General features: G+C 48.3%; 1 protein-coding gene across 1 annotated transcript; it reads right to left on the bottom strand.

The window, feature by feature from the left end:
• Positions 1–2930: 2930 nt before the first annotated feature.
• LOC128420542 (RING finger protein 145-like) lies at positions 2931–23671 on the bottom strand. Its single transcript, XM_053402135.1, has 10 exons — positions 23462–23671; positions 21208–21316; positions 18862–18953; positions 18124–18359; positions 15575–15753; positions 14105–14245; positions 11078–11260; positions 9164–9311; positions 5741–6097; positions 2931–4449 (listed from the first exon to the last, which is right to left on the bottom strand). The coding sequence occupies exons 1-10, from the start codon at positions 23631–23633 to the stop codon at positions 3688–3690; spliced, it is 2379 nt and encodes a 792-aa protein (XP_053258110.1). The 5' UTR covers positions 23634–23671; the 3' UTR covers positions 2931–3687.
• Positions 23672–27458: the final 3787 nt, after the last annotated feature.

The following is a 27458-nucleotide window of genomic DNA, read 5'->3' on the forward strand; positions in this document are numbered from 1 at the left end:
TATTGTTATTATTATTAACAGGATTTGAGCACCAGAGCCCCCTCCTCTCCTGTAGTTTCCAGCAATGGGTAGAATAATAGAATCAAAGAATTGTAGAGTTGGAAGGGACCCCGAGGGTCATCTAGTCCAACCCGCTGCAATCTCAGGAATCTCAGCTTAAGCATCCCTGACAGATGGCCATTCCACCTCTCCTTAAAAACCTCCAAGGAAGGAGAGTCCATAACCTCCAGAGGGAGACCGTTTCACTGTCAAACAGCTCTTAACATCAGGGGAAACTTTCTGATGCTGAGTTGGAATCTCCTTCCTTGTAACTTGAAGCCGCAGGTTCAAGTCCTACCCTCCAGAGCAGGAGAAAACCAAGTTGTTCCCTCTTCCTTGTGACAGCCTTTGAGATCCTCTTTTAAAGCCATCCGAGTTGTAGTCCAACAACATCTGGAGACCCAAAATTGAGAAAGGTTGTTCCAGACTGTTGGGGAGTCCAGCAATTCCAGGAGGACGACAGGTCAAGGGGCTGGTTTTTATTTCCTTTATGGTTTTGGCATTCCATTTTCTTCATTTTGGGCTTAAACTCGGAACGCGTTTTTCTGCACAAACCGCCCAGGACTAGAGTCAGGCATGGAAGAACATAGGCCCGTTGCCCCACCTAGTGGCAAGAAGTTGCAAAGGCGGTTAGTGACCCAAATCTCATGCAATATTGCCCTTCTTCCCTAAAATAAAGAAAACAGCGTGCAAAATGGGGCCACCTCCTCGATACGGTTTGGGTCTGCACTGGGGAAAACCTTCAGCTATGCAGAAAAATACAATGCAGGTCTGAGTACTTTTAAGAGAGGGAACCCCCCCCCCCGCAACATATGAAATCTGCAGTAGCACAACATCTTATTCTGGGAACAGCTGTGAGTCCTGAAAGGGAACCAGGCAGAGGGCCTTCTCGGTGGTGGCGCCTGCCCTGTGGAACGCCCTCCTGTCAAATGTCAAAGAAATAAACAACTACCTGACTTTCAGAAGACATCTGAAGGCAGCCCTGTTTAGGGAAGTTTTTAATGTCTGATGTTTTGTTGTATTTTTAATATTTTGTTGGATGCCGCCCAGGGTGGCTGGGGAGGCCTGGCCAGATGGGCGGGGTATAAGTAATAAATTATTATTATTACAGGAATCTTAGGGCATTTTCCTTTTTTATTTTTTTTAAAGTACATTTGTAATGCATAAGGCTGCGAAGATTGACTTTGAAACCTGGCAGACCTCAGAAGCCAAAGGACAACAGCCCTCCCCTTAACTAACTAAACCGGAAGAGATGAGTGCAAATTCAGAGGAATGCATCACATTTTCTTGACATTGCAGAATTCAGGTGTGTGCCTGGCTCTTAGCAGAACACAGATTTTAATTTTAAGAAGGGCAGAAACACTTGATACCTGCAAGGACACAGGTTGCCTCAGGAAGCTGTGTCATTGCTTTCTCGGCAGGTTTCGAAGAAGCACTTAAACTGGCAATCTTCTATGATGGTTACAGGCAGGATAATAGGGGAGGCGACCTCCCAAACTTGAAAGCTCGATGGGCTCAAGGGATGGGGAACCTGTGCCCCTTCAAAGTCCCATCAGGCCCAGCCAGCATAGCCAAAGGTCATGGGTGATGGTAGTTGTAGTCCAACAATATTAGATGAAGCTCTCCATCCCTCATCTAAACAGAACTTGCTGAGGCTCCAGAAATCACCTTTGACAACCCCCTTCCCAGCATCTAGAACTTACAACTGTGCTATTAAACCCCTAGAGCTTTGAAAAATTAAGCATGCTTTGGGGCTTGACATTTAATTGTATTCCCTCGCGGCTCTGTGTCTTCCTTAAATAAAACCTTGTGATACAAATGCATCAAAATAATAGAGGGATTTTTTTAGGGGGTGAAAGAAACAGCACAGAAACGATCTTGTTTCTACCTATTTGTTTGTGGAGGGGTCGTTCTGCCCCCTTCCCAAATTTCATTTTCTACTAGCAGCTCACAGCTGTCCATGGAGGTGCAGGTTAATTCTGTGTCCAGGGCAGATGTCTCCCAGCTCCATGTGGTACGCAGGATGAGACCCTCCCTGCCTGCGGACTGTCTCACCAGAGTGGTGCATGCTCTGCTTATCTCTCGCTTGGTTTACTGCAATGCGCTCTACGTGGGGCTACCTTTGAAGGTGACCCGGAAACTACAACTAATCCAGGATGCAGCAGCTAGACTGGTGACTGGGAGTGGCTGCCAGGACCATTTAACACCGGTCTTAAAGGATCTACACTGGCTCCCAGGACATTTCCGAGCACAATTCAAAGTGTTGGTGCTGACCTTTAAAGCCCTAAACAGCCTCGGTCCAGTAGACCTGAAGGAGCGTCTCCACGCCCATTGTTCAGCCCGGGCACTGAGGTCCAGCTCCAAGGGCCTTCTGGCAGTTCCCCTACTGCGAGAAGTGAAGCTACAGGGAACCAGGCAGAGGGCCTTCTTGGTGGTGGCGCCCGCCCTGTGGAACACCCTCCCTTCAGATGCCAAGGAAATAAACAACTATCTGACTTTCAGGAGACAGCCCTGTATAGGGAATTTTTTTAATGTTTGATGTTTTATTGTGTTCTTATATCTGCTGGAAGCTGCCCAGAGTGGCTGCGGCAACTCAGCTAGATGGGTGGCATATAAATAATAAAATTATTATTATATTATTAAGGAAGCATCATTTTGCTTCTAAGATTGGGCAGGTATGATGCAGGTATATCAGAGACTGCAAGCACATCTCTGCCCCTGTCCTTCAGCTGCTTCACTCTGAGCCATTTCCCCTAGACCGGAAATCCTGTCGGATGGGGTGGTGGTAGTGCAAATAATATTATTATTAGCAATTACTCTGTGGCGGTGAAGGGGGTGTTTCTTGCTGTCCCCCCTTCTTTTGCAGAACTGCACACAACCAGCTCATGCCATCCATTTGATTTGTTTATTTAACTTGCAAGCAAAGGTCTCCCACTGTCCACAGCTGTTTGATTCACCTGCCCCGCGATGTAATCACCTCTACGCAAAAAATAAAAATAAAACGGTCAATGATGGGGCAGGACACCAAAGCCACAAAGGTTTGCTGGTGGCCCAGATCCCCGGAAGGGGCTCCCTGGCCCATCAAACGTTCTAGGCCGACCCGGGGGAAAACCTGCAAGGACCCGTCGCTTGGGCAGAAGTCCAAACCTTCCCCGTTTCACACGCTTGCCAGAGATTATAGGCAAGCAGCGGGTGGATGCATAGGTAAGGAGGCAGACACGGAGACCCTGCAGCCATTTTGGAACGAGGCTGCCGCCATCTTGGATAAGAGCATTCATCTCCGAATCTGCCATTCTGCCGGGTCGTGTCTCTGTGTTGCGGCCAGCGCTGAAACTTTTAAACTACAGCAGCGGCCGGTGTTTGGGGCAATGCCCTCGCGCCTCTGGTTAGAAGAATAAGACGTATGGCACCGCCTTGCTGGTATAGAAGGTCTAGCCTGCAGAGTGGAAGTCCTTCAGCACTCCTCAGAGAAGAGGCGGGACTTGAGTTTCCCCGGCTCCAGATAAAGCGCTCTTTGCTAGATGCAGCACAGACTGTGCTTGCTCTAACTCGGCTGGGGCGGCCTGCTTCCCTGGGTGTAGGAGAAGCTGTTCGGCGCATCGGGTTCCCAGGCTATGGAAAAGGGAAACGGCACGGGAGAGCAAAGAGCTAGGGAGGGGAGAAGGCGGTGGAAAGACCAGGGCCGAGCTCAGCTTTGCCGTCGAAATGAATCAATGGGCTTAGGCTCTCCCCTCTGGCGTCACCCTGCTGTAGGAGCTTCCTGGCTGAGATCTCCAGTGTGTCCTCTGCTGATGCAACAGGGGAGGCCGCCACTGGGCTTGGGGGCTCCCCCTCCAGGCGACCCTCAGCTGGGATTCCCGGAGCAGCTAAGAGCCGAGGACAGCCGTTTCCTGGTTTGCTGGCTAAGTCAGGCTCTCTTCCCAGAGAGACGCACCCAGGAACATCCCGCTCTGGGGCCATGGGCTCTCCTGAGCTGTGGCACCAGTCCCCTGGCGGCACTTCGGGAATGGGGAGATCCAGCGCTTGGCTGCCATTTCCTGCGGAGGTGGGCAGGCCCAGGTCCCTCTGGGGTGCGTCATATCCGGGAACGCTCTCTCCCGAGCTGTCGAACGTCTGCTGGCCTTCCCCAGCGGGGTGTCCAGAAAGCGTGATTTGTTGTTCTGTCCCACCAGCTTCGCCGGCCTCCGCAGTCCTGTCCCCACCGGGGCGCACTGTGCGGTCGACAACAGTGGGCTCTGTGCTCCTGGAAGCCTCCTCCCTCCCCGCCACGGGCTCCGCTTGTCGTGCGCGATCCTCGAGCCTGACCTGCTGGTGGCAGAGGGGGCATGTGTCCTGCACGAAAAACCACTTGCGCAGGCAGCCGTCGTGGAAGAAGTGGCCGCACGGCACGACGACGGCCAGGGTCATCTCCTGAAAGGGGGCAGAATGAGGTGGTTAGCAGGGAAGAGCCTGGAGGGGCAACGGGCAGCGCAGCCCTGAGGTAGAGCACCTGCTGTGCATGCAGAACTTCCCTGGCATCACCGGTTAAAATAGAGCAGGTGGTATATGGGAAAACTTGCCTGAGAGCTGCCGCCAAAGTGGAGCAGGTAATCCTCAGCCTAGAGTCCTTCCACCCCCTTCCAAAGCTGGAAAAACTAGGCTGTCAGGGAATGGACTAAGGAGGAATGGGGGGGGGGGACGTTCCCAGGAAGAGGAGGACAGTATAGATTTACGACAGTGGTTTGCAGAAGGTCATAGTTCAGAGACTGCAGAAAGAAGGGGGAGCAGCACTCGGGCAGAGACAGCTGACAGACTCAGTGTCTCTTGAAAGCATTCCTGACCCCCTCCCCCAGGGACCCGGCGTGCACTGAAGGTAGTAGAACAGAAAGCGCAGAAGCTCAGATCAGCTGACGAAGGGATGACATATACAGTCATACCTCATGTTATGTCCGCTTCTTGTTACGTTCTTTCAGGATACGTCCCACGGCGACCCGGAAGTACCGGAAAGGGCTACTTCCGGGTTTCGCCGCTCGCGCATGCTCAGATGCGCAAAATGACGTCATGCGCAGAAGCAGCAAATCGCAACCCACGCATGCGTAGACACGGGTTGCATTCTTTTCATGTTGCGAACGGGCCTCCGGAACGGATCCCGTTCGCAACCAGAGGTACCGCTATAATAGGAGAGACGGAGGGGGTGGGACTTTACTCAGAGCAACGCCATTACCCGAAAGAGACGCCATTTCTACGTTCCCTCTATGTGAGTATTGAATAAAATACTTGGTAAGAACTCTTCTTGTTTATCTGCTTCTTGGCTGCCACCATGGGAGGGACTGGATTCCCTGAAGCCTAATATAGGCTTTGAGAAGGAGGAGGGAGGACTCTGCCAGAGCCTTGTCCCTCTTTCCCACAGCTCAGTGTCTCCTTTACCCAGCTTTGGGAAGGCAGCACGAGGGCTGGTGGGCATCAAATGTTGTTGAGGACCACCAAAAAAGGCCTCAAGGGCCACGTTGGATCACCCTGCTATGGAGGAAACCATGTTGGCTACCCACAAGTTAGTGGGTATAGCCTAACACAAGGCTCCCCAACCTGGTCCAGTATTGACTTCAGATTGAGGAAGGCCCTAACCCAAGCCAGTCCCCCAAACTAAAAATGAACAAGGGCAGGTGGGGACAGACGGCCCAGAGGAGGGAACTGTGGGGGGTTGCGGCTCACTGACATTCACCTGGAAGCAAATGGCGCAGACGTCATTGTGGTCCAAGAGTTGCCTGCTGGTGGCCCTTGGCAGCAAGCTGATTTTCTTGGCCGCCTCTCGGCGGAGCAGGAAGCTCTTCCACCCGGAGTGGGCCCTCAGCCAGACGTTGAAGTAGCAGTGGATGATGATGACGGAGGCCCCCAGCCAGCTCCACTCGCCAAAGATGGACTCCCAGGTTCCGTAGGCCACCACGCAGACGGCCACCAAGAACTCCAGGACGCGGCTGATGGCGTTGATGTAGTAGACAATCTCGTCCATCTTCTCCATCGGGGTGTCCTGGAAGAGCTCGATCATGAACAGGGTGTAGATGAATAGGGTCCCCATCACCTGAAAGGAGGAGGAGGAGGGGGAGGAGAACTGTTGGTTTCTTCAGCCAAAGCTGAAGGCCCCAGAGGTCTAGATTGGATCAAGCCCAGAGCCCATTGGCCAGAAACCGATGGCTACTAGCTGCAATGTCTTTGATCTGTCTTATTTTATTATCTTATCTTATTTTGACAAAGTAATAATCATAAATAAATACAAATACAAATGTGCACCCCGCCACCAAGACCATTCCATTGTAACTATCCAGCCTCCCAAAATTTCAACACCTCTTGCGATGGTTTGATCCCTTTCCATTTTAACAGTATAAATTCTACAAATACCCTCCATATCTCCTCAAAATCATTTCTCCTACTTATTCCTCATCTTACCTTAATGGCACATGATAATTTATCATTAATAGCTATATCTTTATACCATTCTTCAATTTTATATTCTGCTTGCCCCTTCCACTTCCTAGCTACAATAATTCGTGCAGCTGTCAATAAATTTGCAAGCAAGTCCTTCATAGACTGCAAACCTTCCACCCCATTGTAAATTGAGAATATTTTTTTTTTTTATAATATTTTTTATTAAACAATTTTTATATTAACACAAACAAAACATACAAAAACAAACAACAAACATTAACAAAACAAAAAACAAGTACCATTTCATGTCCTAATTTCTTAAACCTTACTTCCTCGACTTCCTCTTGCTTCCCGTTTCTGTATTCCAAGTTCTTACAATTATTCAGCGAATCTTCCCTTATTTTATTATAAATTTATGTTAATCATCCTTATTCTCTCTGTCTTAACCATTACTAATAGTAACCATTTATTTTAAGCCCAACATCATTCTAACTGTCATTAATTTTATAGTATTTCTTTAAGTAATCCTTAAACTTCTTCCATTCCTCTTCCGCCGCTTCTCTTCCCTGGTCTCGGATTCTGCTCGTCATTTCTGCCAAACCCATGTAGTCCATCACCTTCATCTGCCATTCTTCCAGTGTGGGTAGATCCTGTGTCTTCCAGTACTTTGCAATAAGTATTCTAGCTGCTGTTGTAGCATACATAAAAAAAATTGTATCTGTCTTTAACACCCCCTGGCCGACAATACCCAAGAGAAAGGCCTCTGGTTTCTTGGGGAAAGTATATTTAAATACCTTTTTCAGTTCATTATAGATCATTTCCCAGAATGCCTTAATCTTCGGGCACGTCCACCAGAGGTGAAAAAATGTACCTTCCTTTTCTTTACATTTCCAACATTTATTATCAGGCAAGTGGTAGATCTTTGCAAGCTTGACTGGGGTTATGTACCACCTATAAATCATTTTCATTATATTTTCTCTTAAGGCGTTACACGCCGTAAACTTCAACCCGGTGGTCCACAACTTTTCCCAATCAGCGAACATAATGTTATGACCAATGTCCTGAGCCCATTTAATCATACTTGATTTTATCATTTCATCTTGTGTATTCCATTTCAGCAGCAGATGTAAATTGAGAATAGGTCTACCTCTGGGCTTTCGGTCAGCTTTAACCCAGTGATTTCTGTTATCTCCTTAAACACCCTTGGCCCCCAAAATTGTACATATTTACACTCCCTCCACATGTGAACATAATCTCCCGTTTCCTGGCATCCCCTCCAACGTAACACCGAATATTCCTTGTTTATTTGATTTAATCTGACTGGTGCTAAATACCATCTCCAAACTAATTTGTAATAATTTTCTTTTATTCTTATACCACTTGGGGTGCACTAGCAAGCTCATCGTCAGGGCACAACGGAGAACCCCCCCCCCGATTCTTCCCAGCACCTGGAAATCAAAGGTATTTCTGCCTCTATACAGAGGGATAATGATGCTCTCCTGGCACCACCACTATGTGTCTTTAGAAGCCAGGCAAAAACATTCCTCTTTGGCCATTAATTAATCTATGGCCTCAGGAGCCCCGGGTTATGGGTGCCCAATGGCACCCGTGGCATAACATGATGCTGGCGGCATGGTGGCGCTTCCGAGGCTTCACAGGGCCTCGGACGTTGTCTGGGAACTCGCATAGGGGTTTCGACACGACTTCTGATAGAAACCGGAAGTCCTGTCGGATCCCCCCATTGTGGGGTCTGAGCACCCACCCCCAAAATTTGTGGGGGGCCCTGGATGCCCCCACTAGAATTGGCACCTATGTATGGCCTGTTATGTGTGTGGGGGGACTGTTATCATGATTATTTTATTTTTATGCTCTTCGTCAACTATCCATCACCCCATGAAAACTTAATCCACAGTAATGACCAGAGGAGGAATAACTGCTGAAAGCAGCACAGAGAGAAGAAGAACTACACTGGCTCCCAGTATGTTTCCGAGCACAATTCAAAGTGTTGGTGCTGACCTTTAAAGCCCTAAACGGTCTCGGTCCTGTATACCTGAAGGAGCGTCTCCACCCCCATCATTCAGCCTGGACACTGAGGTCCAGCTCCAAGGGCCTTCAGGTTGTCCCCTCACTGCGAGAAGCCAAGTTACAGGGAACCAGGCAAAGGGCCTTCTCGGTGGTGGCACCCACCCTGTGGAATGCCCTCCTGTCAGATGTCAAGGAAATAAACAATTATCTGACTTTTAGAAGACATCTGAAGGCAGCCCTGTTTAGGGAAGCTTTTAATGTTTAATAGGTTATTGTGTTTTGGTGTTCTGTCGGAAGCCGCCCAGAGTGGCTGAGGAGACCCAGCCAGATGGGTGGGGTATAAATTAATAATAATAATAATAATAATAATAATAATAATAATAATAATGGTGCATCTGCAGCAGCGAAACTGGACGCCTCTATCTGCCCTAGTTGCAACGGAACATGTCTCTCCTGCATCAGTCTCTGCAGCCAGAGCAGGCGCTATAATTCTCCAACGCTTTGACTTCACCCCCAAAAGGCGCACTCCTTTGCGGTCTCCCCAGACAGACAGATGCCAGCCGCCATTACTGTTCTACACGGTATTTGGACACAGTATTTTTTAAAGGGAAACCGCCGTGAGCACAGATGCCCTCGTGGGAAAGGTGTCCCAGAAATAAACCAGCTCCAGCTACGGGCAAAAAAGGGGCAAGTGTACCTGCAGGGAGGTCAGCATGCAGCTGGAGACGAGGATCAGGAGCCAGAAGTCCATGTGGAAGAAGTGAGCGATCTTGTACGCCATGAAGCCCGGGAAGACCAGGAGGAAGAGGCACATGCTGATTCCCCGGAAGTGCTTCCAGAAACTCCTGAAACAACAACACAGCCGGACAGCTCAGTGGGTGGAGCACAAGGCTGTTAGGGTTGTGGGTTTGAGTCCCATGCGGGGCAACAGATTTCTGCGTTGTACGGGGTTGGACTAGATGACTCTAGAGGTCCCTTCCACCTCTATGGTTCTGTGATTCTAAGAGGTGGAGGGACAGTTTGAGAGGCCCAGGAAGGCTGCGGCAAAGTCCATCCCTTTCAGCCACCACCTCGGATATGGAGCTTGGATGGACCAGGGCACAGCTGTCAACGTTTCCCTTTTTTTAAGGGAAATTCCCTTATTCCAAGTAGGATTCCTTGCAAGAAAAGGGAAAAGTTGACAGCTATGGACCAGGGGCCTGGCTCAGCAGAAAGCAGCTTCCTACTTAAATCTCCCAGATCCAGAACACAGTCGTACCTTGGAAGTCGAACGGAATCCGTTCTGGAAGTCCGTTCGACTTCTAAAATGCTCGGAAACCAAAGCATGGCTTCTGATTGGCTGCAGGAAGCTCCTGCAGCCAATGGGGAGCCCCGTCGGATGTTCGGCTTCCAAAAGTACGTTTGAAAACCGGAACACTCACTTCTGGGTTTCGGAAGCCGATTTGTTCGGGAGCCAAGGCGTTTGAGATCCAAGGTACAACTGTAATGAGGAAACAGCATTTTACGTTAGGGCAGGGCCATAGCTCAGCACCAGAGCATCAGTTTTGCATGCAGAAGGTCCCAGGTTCCACCGCGGAAGCATTTCCGAGGCAGTGCTGTAGGAAGACTCATTCCTGAAACCCTGGAGAGCTTCTGCCAGTCTGGGCAGGCAGTACTGAACTAGATGAGCCAATGGAGTGACTCTACATAAGTCAGCTTCCTATGAAGACTGTGTGAATAGCGCTTGCTGAAGTTTTCAACTTTCAAATCCCCCAAAATGAGGGGTGCTAAAAAGTCGTAACATGACTTGGGAATTTGAAAGGTATTTCGGCTAAATTTATATAGTTCAGTTTCGCTGGGAACAGAAAAGGTGTGTAAAGTTGCACAGAAACGATTTAAAAATGATGCCAAGGACATGCATTATTATTTTTGTTATTGTTGTTGTTATTTAGCGTTACCCGACATTTTCAGAAGGCAAAATTAAAATCCTTTGGTTTTCTCAAAGCAGTTTGTGCTTTTTCATCAGACGTAGACTTATCATGCTAAATCTGCACAGCCAAAAGTGTATTTTTAAGCCCACTCACTGAAGAAATTTGCAAAAACCAAGCTTCACCCTTAAAATGACGCATACTGCTATATGACGATTAAAAATACATATATATTCAGGCGTTCCCCCCTTATACACATGATGTGTGGGAACTGCTATTTGAGAAAGAAAGGGGGATATCCAGCCCCATTGAGAATATGGGCCAGGCTGTACATTCTTCCAGATCTGCCTTCCCCAAACTGGTGCCCCCCAGATCTTTCAGACTAGAGCTGCTGTCAGGCCCAGCCAGCAATTGCCACATCCTATTCTCGCTCTCTAAGTTGTGGCAGCCACTTTATGTTAGGCCATGCCTGCCTCTGGCGTGGCCGCCATTTTGTGACTGGTGCCAACGGCACTTCCTCAAGCTTCCACATCAACCCCAAAATGTTGGCGGCTCCTTTCTGAGCGCCCCTCGACAACGAGGCTGGGCTTGCATGTGGGGAACGACCACCCCACCCCCTCCAGGCTACGCAGATTTATAACCACGAGGACACGGATCGCATCCCCTGTTCCCGTGTGTCCGCACAAAGGAGAAAGCACTCTCACCTGTTCCGCGTAGCCCCCAGGCCCAAGACAATGGGGTCGGCTATTTCGATCATGGACTGCAGGGTGGACGTCACCACGATGAAGAGGATGATGCTGAGAAGAAATGTTCTTTCCAGGAGCTGCAACCCAAGTAGACCGGTTTGGAGGGCAAGCAGCAGTAAGGTTACACCCTCCGTCACACCCCTGAAACAAGGGGAAAGTATGCAGCTGTATATTGGATTGGTTGGGGGTTTTTTTGGAATATTTTTTATTAGTAATTTCAGCATATTATTTTATCAAAAAACATATCATCCTTAAATTCCCGCCCCCTATTTTTCCCTCCCTCCTCCCCAAGGAATAGCCCACCCTCCCCTCCCCCCCAGACTTCCCTCAGCTCCTCTCTGGTTTATCAACATATGCTATTTTATGCATGTTACAAAGCTGTGTTGTTGTTGTTTAGTTGTTTAGTTGTGTCCGACTCTTCGTGACCCCCAGGACCAGAGCACGCCAGGCACTCCTGTCTTCCACTGCCTCCCACAGTTTGGTCAAACTCATGCTGGTAGCTTCAAGAACACTGTCCCACCATCTCGTCCTCTGTCGTCCCCTTCTCCTTGTGCCCTCCATCTTTCCCAACATCAGGGTCTTTTCCAGGGAGTCTTCTCTTCTCATGAAGTGGCCAAAGTATTGGAGCCTCAGCTTCGAGATCTGTCCTTCCAGTGAGCACTCAGGGCTGATTTCCTTCAGAATGGAGAGGTTTGATCTTCTTGCAGTCCATGGGACTCTCAAGAGTCTCCTCCAGCACCAGAATTCAAAAGCATCCATGCTTCGGCGATCAGCCTTCTTTATGGTCCAGCTCTCACTTCCATACATCACTACTGGGAAAACCAGAGCTTTAACTATACGGACCTTTGTTGGCAAGGTGATCTGCCTTGCCATGGCGAAGGGGCTTGAATAACTCGGAGAAGCTATGAGCTATGCCGTGCAGGGCCACCCAAGATGGACAGGTCATAGTGGAGAGTTTTAACCAAATTTGATCCACCTGGAGCAGGAACCGGCAAGCCACTCCAGTATCCCTGCCAAGAAAATTCCATGGACAAAGACAACAGGCATACAAATCTATACAGATCCTTAATTTATCTATCTAGATGTTATCAATAAGAAGTTTGTGAATGTTTATTCAAAACCTGCCAAGGAGTCCAGTTCATTTTGTCGTTTCTTTAAATACTCTGTAAAAGGTTCCCATTCATCTTTAAAATCACAGCTATCCATGTCATGTAGTTTTTGTGTCAGTTTTGCCACTTCTGCATAGTCCATCAATTTCTCTTGCCGGGATTTCCTCATTCTTCCATCCTTGTGCTATTAAGACTCTTGCCGCCGTTGTCGCATACATAAAGATATTTTCCCGTTTCCTTGGCAGGTCTTTTCCTACAATCCCTAACAAAAATGCTTCAGGTTTTTTGACAAATGTTAGTTGGATTTTTTTCCCTGTGGGGTGGTTCCCAAAAAAAAAAATAAAAATAGGATGGGGAGAGGAAATTGCCACTGGCCAGTGCACCTCTTTAGACTTAGCAGGTGGTGTTGCTTTTTTAAAATGCTCTCGTGTTCAAGATAAATTTGGGGATTTTTAGACTTTTGGTGGGTCCCTGGTTGTGGAACACTCTCCCCAGGGAGGTCCATTACATATTTTTTAGGCACCTGGCAAAAACATTCCTCTTTTCTCAGGGATGATCCAGACAGAAATTCCCAGGTGTCAAAAAAGGTTATTTATGTATACCACAACTGCGACCCGTGTTTCATTAGCTCCCAAATGGAAAACGAGGTCCCAACTGAAGAAGAATGGCAGCTTAAGATGAGGGAATACGCACAGCTTGCAGACTTAACATACAGAATAAGAGAACAAGAAGAACATATGTTTAAATAAGATTGGAAAATGTTGATTGTTTATATGGGAGAAATTTGTGTACACTTGAAAACATGGGCAGCATTAAGATACGTTCAACAGTGCAAATTAGTTTTGATGGATGTAGTTATGGAATACTGAATGGTTTAGTTTATGTAAAATATGGAGGGATTTATGACATGCAAATTGAACCATGGAAAGAGAAGGAAAGTCATTGATACTTAAAGGTAAAGATAAAGGACCCTTGACTGTTAGGTCCAGTTGCAGACGACTCTGGGGTTGCGGCACTCATCTCGCTTTACTGGCCGAGGGAGGCGGCGTTTGTCCGCAGACAGTTTTTCCGGGTCATGTGGCCAGCAGGACTAAACCGCTTCTGGCGAAACTAGAGCAGTGCACAGAAACACAGTTTACCATCCCGCCAGAGTGGTAACTACTTATCTACTTGTACTGTGTGCTTTCAAACTGCTAGGTAGGCAGGAGCTGGGACCGAGCAACGGGGGCCTCAAACCACCGACCTTCCGATCGGCAAGTCCAAGCAGCACAGCAGTTTAAACCACAGCGCTACCCGTGTCCCCATTGATACTTAAGGTTGAATAAATGAATAAAATGTAAAACAGAAAATTTAATAAAAATTACAGAAAAAAACTAAACATTCCTCTTTTCCCAGGCCCTGGGCTGATTAACATCCAATACCCTTTTAAGTCAGTCCCTCTGTGTGTGTGCGTGCGATGGGTTTGTTTTATTCCTGCTTTTATTGTGTATCCTGTGTTTCTATTTTTATGCTCTGAACGTCCCCGAGATCTTCGGATGAAGGGCGGTGTGAAAACTTGACAAATAAAACAAAGTGTGTATTAGATAATCTAGGCCAGGGGTCAGCAAACTTTTTCAGCAGGGGGCCGGTCCACTGTCCCTCAGACCTTGTGGGGGGTCGGACTATATTTTCAGGGGGGAAATGAATAAATTCCTATGCCCCACAAATAACCCAGAGATGCCTTTTAAATAAAAGGACACATTCTACCCATGTAAAAACATGCTGATTCCCGGACTGTCTGAGCGCCAGATTTAGAAGGCAATTGGGCCGGATCCGGCCCCCGGGCCTTAGTTTGCCTACCCATGATCTAGGCAGCTGCTCTTTCAAGCTCTCTCACCTGTGCATCACGTTGCCATCCTGGAAAGCGCTGTAACCTGCCAGGTAGAACTTGCAGAGTTTGAGGAGGCCCAGGGCCAGGTAGGAGACAGTGAAGGTGAGCCCAATGAGGGAGTATGGGGTGCTGCAACATTCGGCCACACTGCGGAGAGGGAAATCGTTAAGAAGCCTCCAGGATCAGACCAAGCAGAGGACGTCGAGCCTGGTATCCTGTTTCCTAGAGTGGCCAAACAGGGAGATGGAGGGAAAAGCCCTTCTCCAGCCGCTGAGACTCAGGAGGCCACTGCGAAAGATTTATCCTTTAAGCATCACACTTGGTTTCAAGCTAGGGGCTGTCGCTCTGCCACAAGGCAGCAAATTCTGCACTGCAGGAGGTTATTAGGATTCTAGGGGGCTATCTGGACTGCGCCAATGGCTCTGCGATCTTAGGGTGAATATAAATTTAATAAACAATGGTAATAATCAATAGTGATCTGGTCCAGCATCCTGTTCTCACAGTGAAGAAGAAGAAAGACACAGAATAATAGAACTGTAGTGCTCTAAGGGAACCCTGAGGGTCATCGAGTCCAACCCCCTGCAATGCAGGGGTCTCTTTGCCCAACGTGGGCAAAATGTTGGCATGTTCCAAGAGCCCTTTCCATTCCTCCTGGCCCAACACAGCAATGGGCATAGCTGAGGGGCCAAGCACGCCAGGGAGCATGCCATGTCAAAGGTTGGAAGCCATCTTAATAATAATAATAATAATAATAATAATAATAATAATAAATTTTTATTTATACCCCGCCCTCTCCGGCCAGAGCTGGGCTCAGGGCAGCTAACGCCAGTAAAATTACAATAAAAACATAATGGGGGGGGGGGGGAGAAAAGAAAGAAAGAAAAAACAATTTAAAATACGGGTTAAAATACAAATTTAAAATGCAGCCTCATTTTAAAAGTAGCCCAAGGATCAAGACCGTAAGGGGAGGGAAACCATAAGGGTCAGACTGAGTCCAAACCAAAGGTCGGGCGGAACAGTTCTGTCTTGCAGGCCCTACGGAAAGATGTCAAGTCCCACAGGGCCCTAGTCTCTTGTGACAGAGCGTTCCACCAAGTCGGGGCCATTGCTGAAAAGGCCCTGGCCCTCTCGGAAGGGCTTTTCCCATTGGGGATGGAACAAGCTTGTTTTCTGCTGCAGAACCCAAACCAGTGGATTTGAATGACAAGGAAGGAGATTCGCAATAAAAATTAGGAAGAACTTTCTGATGACAAGAACTGTTGGACAGTGGAATGGACTCCCCTGGAAGGTGGTGGACACTCCTCTGGAGGTTTCCAAGAAGTTGGAGGACCATCTGCCGGGGCTGCCTTGGCTGTGATCCCTGCACTGCAAGGGGTTGGGCTAGATGACCCTTGGGTATCCCTTCCAACGCTACAATTCGATGACTCTGTGGGAAGTTGCTGCTCGCTTCCCCTCCACGACGCACCACCTTTCTACCTGCTGAGGAAGATGAAGACCAAGCCTTGCTGGGGCAAAGGGTTGCCAGAGGAAGAAGAAACCAGGGCACAGATCTGCAGCGTGAACAGCGCCAGCCAGAAGACCAGGAACAAGAGCGGGACAGCCAGCTGCCGCCAAAGGGACATCGCCAGCGCCACCAGGCGATACACCTCCAGTACCTGGGGACAAAAAAAGGGAGGCCAAAGAGAACTGCGAATTAGACTTAGAGCAGGGATGTCCAACCAGTCGACTGCAATAACTGGGGGACCCCGGGGATGTTTGAGTCGATTGTGGTCAATCGCGGGCTCTTTTCCCTTTGCGGTGGAAAAAGAGGATCTGGCCCTGTCCTCCATTCGCACATGATCGCTAGATCGGAAGACAGAGTTTTCGCCGTGAGGCTGTTTTTTTCCTGATCAATGTTTTGGTGAGCAACTTTTCCCTTTTCCCCCTAAAGAAAGCTCAACATCTTAGACCTGCCCCTCCCATAAAAGGTCAACAACATTGACCAGAACCCCCCAAAAAGTATACCACTTTGATATCCCCCCTAAAAAAAGCTCTACAACTTTGACCTGAGCCCCTAAAAAAGGGGTAGATCACTGCCATCTCTTGGGAGTTGGACGTCCCTGATTTAGAGGAACTCTTTGCTGGGGGCCCTTCCTGTCTATGAAGAATTCCGAATCAGGACCTCACACACATTTTTGATAACATTCGAGCCAGATGCTCATGCAGTTCTCCAGGATCCTGGAGCATTGGATTGGGACTCCAAGCAAAAGCTCCCTGGAAGAGTTGGGTAAAGGGACCCCTGACCATTAGGTCCAGTCGTGACAGACTCTGGGGTTGTGGTGCTCATCTCGCTTTATTGGCCGAGGGAGCCAGCGTACAGCTTCCGGGTCATGTGGCCAGCATGACTAAGCCGCTTCTGGCGAACCAGAGCAGCACACAGAAACGCCGTTTACCTTCCCGCTGGAGTGGTACCTATTTATCTACTTGTACTTCATGCTTTTGAACTGCTAGGTTGGCAGGAGCAGGGACTGAGCAACGGGAGCTTACCCCGTCGTGGGGATTTGAACCGCCGACCTTCTGATTGGCAAGTCCTAGGCTCTGTGGTTTAACCCACAGCGTCACCCGCGTCCTGAAGAGTTGGGTGCTTGCTTGCAATTCCTTTCTGACACTAAGAGCTGTTTGGTGGTGGAGCAATCTCCCTTGGGAAGCAGTGGACTCTCTTTCCTTGCAGGTTTTTAAGGTGGCCATCTATCAGGGATGCTTTAGTTGAGGTTCCTGTCAGTTTGCATTTCTTAGTGCAGAAAATATTGATCTGATGTGTAGAAATCTTTCCTATTCTACTGAGTTCAAGAGGGCTCTGGAAGCTTCTGGAAGCTTCTGTGCGTGAAAGAAACAAGCAAAAGGTTCATGACGTTTGAGTTATACCTTCAGAGAAGCTGAGGACAGCTGGCTTCAACTGGTTCTCTTTTTCCTTTCTGTCAAGGTCATGCTAACTATAAAAGTAAGGCTAGCCTGGGCTCACTCTCTCTATCTCTTTCCTTCTGGTGTGGTGTTTTGTACATAGTGGTAAGGTTTAGACTTATTATAAGTTATTGTAAGCTTAAGTTAAGTCTGCTGCAACTGGATTTCTTATGGGCAGTGCCAATCCTGAATGTATTGGATTTGTGACCATTATGTTCATTTGCCTTCAGTAGCAGTAAAGCTCTGTAGATGAAATGTTGCCTCTGGTCTATTTTTTGGGAATCCTGCAACGTGTTTAAGTTTTTACTCTAACTATACGTTAGAGTTCTGCTCTGGATCAATATTGAGTATTACAGTATTTTTCGCTCTATAGGACGCACCTTTTCCCCCGCCAAAAATTAAGGGGAAATGTCTGTGCGTCCTATAGAGCGAATGCAGGCTCCTTGGCTTCAGCAATAGCAACGCGAAGCCTCTGAAGTGCAGAGGGAGCGCTCCCTCTGCACTCCAGAGGCTTCGCGTTGCTTTCGCTGAAGCCTGGAGAGCGGTAGGTGTGCACCAACCCCTCTCGCTCTCCAGACTTCAGGGATAGCCGCCTGAAGCCTGCGGAGCGCAGCGCGAGTTCCCGCTGCACTCCGCAGGCTTCAGGTTTCTTTCTCCTGGCTTTAGCAGAGAGGGAAAGCTGTGCAGCGCCCCTTTAGCCAAGCGGGAGGAGAAATGGAAGGGGCTCCGTTTCTCCTGCCGCTTTGCTGAAGGGGCGCTGAGAAGAGAGGGGGAGATTTTTTTTTCTTTCTTGTTCTCCCCCTCTAAAACAAGGTGCGTCCTATGGCCCGGTGCGTCCTATAGAGCGAAAAATACGGTATTTCAAAGACAGTTCCTTCACTGCAGGGAGCTGGACCAGATGATTCTCATTCAGCAATTCTATGAGCTAGCTGGACCCAAAGGTCTGGGGTTCTTATGAATTCTAAGCTTCCTTACGACTGAACTATGGAGGACGGGTATGCACAAGGAAAAGTTGGCAGGGAGCAGCTGCCAATCAGAAACTGCTACGATTCGAAGGAGCGATCCCTTTGGACCTCCTTCATCACCTGAGCAACCTCCCGGCAGGCGACCGTTGCCCATTGGAGAGGAACCACCAGGCAGGAGGCCACAACGTAGAGAGCCTCCATCACGGTGAGAGCTGTGGCGACGCTGTTCACGGCGGGCAAGCCCCAAAGCGGGAGGCAGCACAGGCGGGCGGCCAGAGGGAGGAGTGGAGCCCCGAAGAGCCACACCCGCTTGGTCTTCAGCAGGAGGGCGCAGAGGGTGGCAACGATGACTTGACCTGGGGAGGACGGGAGGAGAAAAGGAGGGGGTCAGGCGGGTGTCCCAAATGCAGGAAGGCAGGGCAAGCAGCAAAGGAGCTGGTAACTCTGATAACGTCCTTGTCTGGATGTAGGACGGAGAAGGGTTTGGAAGTACGTGTCGAAACCAGACCACAATGATAAAATGCACATCCAATGCTCCGCCCACTTTTGCCCTGGCCCCGCCCACCTGGCCCCTGGAAGGCTGCCCAGTCAGAAACGTGGCCCTCGGGTTAAAAAAAAGTCCCCACCATTTCTGCATATAAGCAGGTCAAAGAGCAGTGGAAGAGAAGGAACAAGCTGGCAACCTTCCCTTTTTTTGCGGGAAATTCCCTTATCGCAGTGCCATTTCCCGCTGCTATCCCAGATTGTTAGATATCCCGTAGACTGTCCCCGGGACAGGTGAGGCTGCTCATCCCGTATTTCCGAGACTGCTGATCCCTTATTTTTCAAATCTGAAAATTGACAGCTACGGTTCCTCACCTGTGAGTGCCGTGGCGAAGTGGCTAAGGGCCACGGGGTCGTTGTACACAGCGCCATGGAAATCCCGCTCCATCTCGTGGCGGATGTAGTCTCTGGAATGGGAGCCGGGAAGACGGTTTGTAATGCCAAGCGGGATGCCAGCCCAAGGAGGAACTAGCTCTCCGTTGCTTAATAAAAAAAAACATTGGTACCTCTTCCTATGATAGTTCTGCTCTCTCTTTCTCTAGCAACCAAGGCCCCATTCACACATGCTGTTTCTTCAATTTTGCAAACTCTGGGCTTTTTTCAACTCCCAGTAACAGCAGAGATGGCCGGCCAAGTGTGGAGCTAGGTATCTGAGCTGGATCTGAGCTGCCAGAGGCAAAGGCTGTCATAGTCCAGGCCAGAAATTACCAACTATGCCACATTTTGTCACCAATGTCAGAAGCATTACCCAATCCTTGGCAAGTTGGTAATGAGGCTCCATTTTCCAGCTAGTACCCTGGCTGCATTTTTCTGCTGCTCCCAGTGCCCAAGAGCTAAGAACATCCTGCGATTCTGCAACTGAACTACGTGATTACAGAAACGGGAACCTAGCACAGGATTCAGCTTCTTGAGTCTCCCATTTTTACTTAAAAGCAAGTTTCAAGTCTTTAGGACTGCAGTGTGTCCACTGCTCGGGGCGGGGGCTTCAGAGACTTGCCTCTTTCTTTGCTTTCCCCGTAAACTACAGAAGTACACCAGTATGCAAAAACAGAACCAAGTGAGGGCTCTCTTTGTGTAATTTAGACAGAACTTCTCTCAATGCGGAATTTTAAAACCTTCCTTTTGGAGCCAGGCATACGCACACTCCTGCAACGATATTACTCCCAGAGGCCCACCATGATTTTTCCTGACCCAACCACTCTGGGAGGCTTCCAGCAAAATAAAATAAAAAACATAATAAAATACCAAACATTAAAAATGTCCCTAGCTGCCTTCAGATATCTCCTAGAAGTGAGATAGTTGTTGATTTCCTTAACATCTGATGGGAGGGTGGGTGCCACTACCGAGAAGGCCCTCTGCCTGGTTCCCTGTAACCTCACTTCTCACAGGGAGGGAACCGCCAGGAGACCCTTGGAGCTGGACTTCAGGGTCCGGGAAGAATGATGGGGGTGGAGACGCTCCTTCAGGTCTACTGGGCCAAGGCCATTTAGGGCTTTAAAGGTCAGCACCAACACTTTGAACTGTGCTCAGAAACATACAGTGGTACCTCGGGTTAAGAACTTAATTCGTTCCGGAGGTCCGTTCTTAACCTGAAACTGTTCTTAACCTGAGGTAACACTTTAGTTAATGGGGCCTTCCACTGCTACCGCGCGGCCGCGCGATTTCTGTTCTCATCCTGAAGCAACGTTCATAACCCGAGGTACTATTTCTGGGTTAGCGGAGTCTGTAACCTGAAGAGTCTGTAACCCGAAGTACCACTGTACTTCCAAGATTTGACATAGGCATTGGGCAGGTGGAAAGCACCACTGGAAACTCCCATCTGCTCCTAGCAGGCCCAAAATGTAGCTGCACCTCACAAAAGATGTAAAAATGGCAAGGACCCGTCCTTCAGCTCCTGCAGTTTAGAGGCAAAGGACCAGGAGACTACAGCGCTCCTATTACAGATAGGTAGCTGTGTTGGTCTGCCATAGTCAAAACAAATTTTTTTTTCCCTTCCAGTAGCACCTTAAAGACCAACTAAGTTAGTTCTTGGTATGAGCTTTCGTGTGCATGCACACTTCTTCAGATACACTGAAACAGAAGTTGCCAGATCCTTCTATATAGTGAGAAGGTGGGGAGGGGTATTACTCAGAAGGGTGGTGGGAATGGGTGATTGGCAGATAGCTGTGATGAGCCTGTTGACGACTCTTAACGACTGCAATAGGTCTTACAGGAAAAAGCAAGGGGTGAGAAGGTGAAAAATGGCTTTGTCATGTATAATGAGATAAGAATCCAATGTCTTTGTTCAGACCAGGTCTCTCCATGGTTTTAAGTTTGGTAATGAGTTGCAATTCAGCAGCTTCTCTTTCCAGTCTATTTCTGAAATTCCTTTGTAGTAAAACAGCTACTTTGAGATCTTGTATAGAATGTCCTGGGAGATTGAAGTGTTCTCCTAAGAACTAACTTAGTTGGTCTTTAAGGTGCTACTGGAAGGGAAAAAAAAAATTGTTACAGTGCTCCTAGTTCCTTTTGAGAATGCCATTGCCAGGAACTTTTTTTTGAGAGCAGAGCCTGCTCCACACCACCTGCTGCCCCCCGCAACCTCAAGCCCTTCCTTTCTAGCAAGTCAACTCTATGATCGGCCGCTTCCAGTTCGCAGAAGGAGGCAACGCGAGTCCTTACCGGGCCGTCTGGTGGCTTACATACAGCAGCAACGCTGTCAGGATGTAGAGATACAACTTCACAAGCATCCGGACTGGGAGCAGCAAAACCACCACACACACCAAGTGACCTAAAACCGTGAGGAAGCGGAGAGAGAAGCCAACATTTTAAACACTCTTATGTCTGCCTGTTTAGTTTTGCGGAAAAGCCCTTAGCTGCCTTCCGTCAATTGTTCAAGGGTCAGGCTGTTGTGCCAAACACTTGCCTGAACCCCTCTCCAAACCTGTGAATATTCTGCCCGGCCATGATTGCAACTGAACAACATAGACCATGGCAGTAGGCAAAGAACTCGGCATGCCAATGAATCTTAATTCTTTTCTGATTGAGAAAAAATGTCGAAAACTCAGCTATATAATCTAATCACCAAATGGCACCTTAAACCTAGGTTACGGTCACGACAATGGGATTTCTCTGCATCATACCCCACCCCCCAAAGTTAGTTCTTGTTGTTGTTGCTGCTTTATATTTATATACCAAAGCGGTTTACAACACATTTTAAAAATAAAACAAATTCATGCTCCAAGGGAAATATTTCAGATCCTTCTCCAAGTGACATTCTGCTTTTGCCAGCTGCTTTTGCCCAGAGATATCCCAGTGGTCACAATTGGGTCCCTGCCAGTTGCAAAACGCACCCAGCACCTGGCTAATTTCTAACTGCTTATGACAGCAGAAAGCATGCGGCAACAGGCAGAGGGAACTTAAAATACCGGCTGATGGGGAGTTAGAAAGGCCAGGGGATTGAGACTGTCTGCAAAGGTCCCACTGGGTAGAAGAGGCAGAAAGAACTGTGTACACATAACTTTGCAATGATTGTATAGCGAAAAATGTCAGTCTCAGCAGAACATTAATCCAGTCAAAATTGCAACACACCATTTTTTCCACATCTGCAAACATGTTTTCAAATCCACAGGCCAGCCCTAGATTATTCCGTAGTATCATAAACCTATACTATTTATTGAGACACGTAACAGATTATCATCTTCTTATTGCTTTCTATATAAGTAATGATTTTTTATCACTGTCACATCCCCAGTGTTTAATTACTCTCTTTTTTTTAAGCCGAAGGTACATTTGTGACTTTCCAAAATTCTGACAATAAAAACTTACAACGGCTAGCAATGTGAGCTGAATTATCTCTGATCAAATACCGTATTTTTCGCTCTATAACACGCACCCGACCATAACCCGCACGTAGTTTTTAGAGGAGGAAAATCCGTAGGCATGCCACCCGTAGGCATTCCCTCTATAACACGCACAGACATTTCCCCTTACTTTTTAGGAGGAAAAAAGTGAGTGTTATGGTGCAAAAAATACGGTACATTCCAGGAGACAGACAGACCTCTGGAGCAGCCAGAATTCATAACCTGCTACAGGCATCTATTTCTTCAGCGGACATAATTTATTCCAGGATGTATAATTCCACTTTTAGTGTATGTGTGCATGAACATTTGAACATATACACAGATCCTGGAGCACCCATATGCAAAAATGTCCTCAGTATACATAACTTATTCCAAGTTGCATAATTTCACATTGTGTCCATGAGTGGGAAAATTTTAGTTACTTTGATGCAGAATCAGGATTTTAAACACAACATGTTGACAGCTTGGGGCAGAAAGCAGCCTGGGATTTACTGGTATAATCAATGGATTATTTGCAATAGTTTGGCACTGCTATCGGCAAGGCGACTTCTATCCCCCTAAAACCCCTGATCTGCAATAACTCAGTTGTGTCATTATGAATAATAATAATTGCAATTATAACCCACTCTTTTACTCCAAGGAGCGCAAAACAACATAAATTCCCACAACAACCCTGTGAGGCAGGCTAGGCTGAAAGGCACCAAGGTCCCCCAGTGTCGAGTGGGGATTCGAACCCAGGTCTCCCAGGTCCTGGTCCAATACACTGACCACTTCACCACAATGCCTCTTAGGCTTGTAGGTTCATACTGGCACATGGAGGTCATCTCACGGTACATAAGATAACAGAAAACGACTGGTAATCGGTTCAATAACTTCCTGCCAAAGTAATCTTTCTGGCTCGGGTTGGTGGGCTTTGTTGAGAAAACAAAGCCAACACCAGAAGCCTGAATCCTGCCCACAGCGCCAGGCACTCTGCACATGCTCAAGCGAGGCACCATCAAGACCAGGAGCGGTGCAACGACCATTGCGGCGACTTCACCCCGTCTCCCGCCTGCCTGGCCTGCACCACTCACCTGCGTAATAGGCGTTCCACAGGTGATGTCGCCACAGGTAGGTCCCCTCCGGCCTCCTCGGGTGCAACAGCAGCTCTGCAAAGGCCTGAACATCCCACCGGTACAGGAGGTCCAGCAGGGCGATGCTGGGCACGCGGAGCGCCACGTTGGCCACCTCTTCCAGCATGGGCATGGCAGCTCCGAGTTAAGGACCCCCCACCCAAAAAAACCACACCCTAACTCCAGCAGGGACCAGAGGCTCTGCTCCCCAGGGCTTCCTTTCCTGGTCCAGCGGGGGTGTCTCTCCCCCCCAGAAGGATCTCCCCCTCCCCCCAGCAGGCCTCCTTCCAGGTGGGTGGTCTCAGGGCAGGGGCCGAAATAAGAGGGGGCAGCAACCCCAAAAGAGAGGAAGGCAGGAGGGAACCTGGAATGGGGACAGGGAGGGAGGGGGCCAAATCTCTTTTTTGGGGGGGTGTTAAGAAGAGGGGCGTTCACAGTTGGGAGGGGGGAGCTCGAGGGGTGGGGAGAAAATGAGATGGGGGGAGGGGGCCAGGGGCTGGGGTGGGGGGCGTCAGGCTGAAGGGGGGAGAAGCAGGAGTTTGGGGGGGCAAGACTCCTCTCCCCCCCTCAAGGAAAGTTAAGGGGGTCAAATAATTCTCGGGGGGGGAGGCAGGTTCAAATAAAGGGGGAGGAAAGGAGTGAGGACTTGGGGAGGGGGCTGCGAAAGAAGGCGCGAGGGGGGGGTCGGGTTTCCTTCCGGGGGGGCAGCCCCAGTAATGGGGTGCGGGGCCCCTCAAGGCTCGGGACCTCCCCCACCGAGGAGGGGGGAGCAGAAAAATCCTCCTCTCCGGGTCAAGCGACGCCCCCCCCCACCTTGCCAGCGCCGTACTTTCACTTTCCCTCAAGCCCCGCCCCTTGACCTTTGCCTCCCCTAGTGAAGCCTTGGCGGCCATCTTGGCTACGGGCGCGCCCTTCCTCCCTGCCGCCCCGCGGGAGCCACGTGGCGCTCCAGGGACGCCAGCGCCCCTGAAGGCTGCGCCGCCATCTTTGGTGAGGGCGTCCACTTTTTTCCCCTCCCCCGTTAGGTACAAAGACGTTGAACTTCGACCGATCCCGAAGATGCATCACTTCCGGTTCCCATTCGTCTCCCCATCGTTCCACTCATCCCCTCCATGTGCGGGGCAAGGACGGTGGGAATGTAGCACAGGGAACCCTGCCGTGGGTATAAATATGAATTGCAATGGAGGGGAAATATCTGCATCAGTGTATTAAATTAGCAGGGAGACAATATACAGCCTTGTCGTACTCCTTTCCCAATTTTGAACCAGTCAGTTGTTCCATATCCAGTTCTTTTTTTTTCCAATGTGAAAATATTTATTAAAGTTTTACAAAACATATATCACATATAACAAAACGAAAACATCAACAACAAACAAAAAATACACACTTAACAAAAAAAGAAAAAAAGAAAGAAGAAAGAAAAATTCCCCTTTTTAAATTTCAAAAATCCATATCCCTCTTTCCTGACCTCCTCACATCCCCCTTTTTTGTATTCCTCTTTATTCTGTCCAATTCAGCAAATTCTAACCCTTTTTCCAAACTCGTTTAAAATTATATATTTCCAGTTATTATGTCTCTAATTTCCCCTATCTTGAACCTTTACACCACCTTATATACTTTGACATAATATTATTCTAGTCATACCCCCTCCTTGTTCAGATTCCTCTTTTCAGAACTCTTTTAACCATGTCCCAAATGCCGTGTTGCCTTCACCTCCCACATCATTTTAACACTCAAACATTTTACAATATTTTTGTAGATAGTTCTTAAACTTTTTCCAATCCTCTTCCATCAATTCTTCCCCCTGGTCACGGATTCTGCCAGTCATTTCTGCCATCTCCATGTAGTCAATCACTTGCATCTGCCACTCTTCCACGGTGGGTAAATCTTGTGTCTTCCAATACTTGGCGAGAAGTATTCTTGCTGCTGTTGTTGCGTACATAAAAAATGTTCTATCTTTCTTTGACACCAATTGGCCGACTATGCCCAAAAGGAAGGCCTCTGGTTTCTTAGGAAAAGTAAATTTAAATACCTTCTTCAGTTCATTATATATCATTTCCCAGTAAGCCTTAACCTTTGGGCACGTCCACCAAAGCTGAAAGAATGTTCCCTCAGCTTCTTTACATTTCCAGCACTTGTTATCAGGCAGGTGATAAATTTTTGCAAGCTTAACTGGGGTCATGTACCACCTGTAAATCATTTTCATAATATTCTCCTTTAAGGCATTACATGCCGTAAACTTCATACCGGTGGTCCACAACTGCTCCCAGTCAGCAAACATAATGTTATGACCTATGTCCTGTGCCCATTTAATCATCGCTGATTTGACCGTTTCGTTCCATATCCAGTTCTAACTGTAGCTTCTTGTCCCACATAGAGATTTCTCAGGAGACAGATGAGGTGATCAGGCACTCCCATTTCTTTAAGAACTTGCCATAGTTTGCTGTGGTCGACACAGTCAAAGGCTTTTGCATAGTCAATGAAGCAGAAGTAGATGTCTTTCTGAAACTCTCTAGCTTTCTCCATAATCCAGCGCATGTTTGCAATCTGGTCTCTTGTTCCTCTGCCACTTCAAAATCCAGCTTGCACTTCTGGGAGTTCTCGGTCCACATACTGCTTCAGCTAGCAGTGGCCTACTCTGCAGGGCTGTTGTGAGCCATCCTGTTTCAGCTACATCGTGCTGATCTGCAACAAACTTAGTCGGTCTCTAAGGTGCTACTTGTCTCCCTGCTTATTTAACTTATATGCAGAATTCAACATGCGAAAGGCTGGGCTGGATGAATTCCTAGCCAGAATTAAGATTGCCGGAAGAAATATGAACAACCTCAGATATGCAGATGACACAACATTGATGGCAGAAAGTGAGGAGGAATTAAAGAACCTTTTAATGAGCGCCAAATATGGTCTGAAGCTCAACATCAAAAAAACGAAGATCATGGCCACTGAGCCCATCACCTCCTGGCAAATAGAAGGGGAAGAAATGGAGGCAGTGAGAGATTTTACTTTCTTGGGCTCCGTGATCACTGCAGATGGTGACAGCAGTCACGAAATTAAAAGACGCCTGTTTCTTGGGAGAAAAGCAATGGCAAACCTAGGCAGCATCTTAAAAAGCAGAGACATCACCTTGCCAACAAAGGTCCGTATAGTTAAAGCTCTGGTTTTCCCAGTAGTGATGTATGGAAGTGAGAGCTGGACCATAAAGAAGGCTGATTGCCGAAGAAGAAGAAGAGTTTGGATTTGATATCCCGCTTTATCACTACCCGAAGGAGTCTCAAAGCAGCTAACATTCTCCTTTCCCTTCCTCTCCCACAACAAACACTCTGTGAGGTGAGTGGGGCTGAGAGATTTCAGAGAAGTGTAACTAGCCCAAGGTCACCCAGCAGCTGCATGTGGAGGAGCGGAGACGCGAACCCGGTTCCCCAGATTACGAGTCTATTGCTCTCAACCACTACACCACACTGATGCCGCAAGAATTGATGCTTTTGAATTCTAGTGCTGGAGGAGATTCTTGAGAGTCCCATGGACTGCAAGAAGATCAAACCGATCCATTCTGAAGGAAATCAGCCCTGAGTGCTCACTGGAAGGACAGATCCTGAAGCTGAGGCTCCAAGACTTTGGCCACCTCATGAGAAGAGAAGACTCCCTGGAAAAGACCCTGATGTTGGGAAAGATGGAGGGCGCAAGGAGAAGGGGATGACAGAGGACGAGATGGTTGGACAGTGTTCTCGAAGCTACGAACTTGAGTTTGACCAAACTGCGGGAGTCAGTGGAAGACAGGAGTGCCTGGCGTGCTCTGGTTCAGGGGGTCACGAAGAGGCGGACACGACTAAACGACTAAACAACAACAAAGGTGCTACTGGACATTTTATTTATTTATTGCAACATGCAGGTTAAGGATTGGGTTGGTATTGTGGGGCAGTTTTTCTTCTGCAATCGGTGCTGTCTGTGGGCATCTTTT

The sequence above is a fragment of the Podarcis raffonei genome, chromosome 9 (assembly GCF_027172205.1).
Source record: "Podarcis raffonei isolate rPodRaf1 chromosome 9, rPodRaf1.pri, whole genome shotgun sequence".
NCBI classification, from domain to species: Eukaryota; Metazoa; Chordata; class Lepidosauria; order Squamata; family Lacertidae; genus Podarcis; species Podarcis raffonei.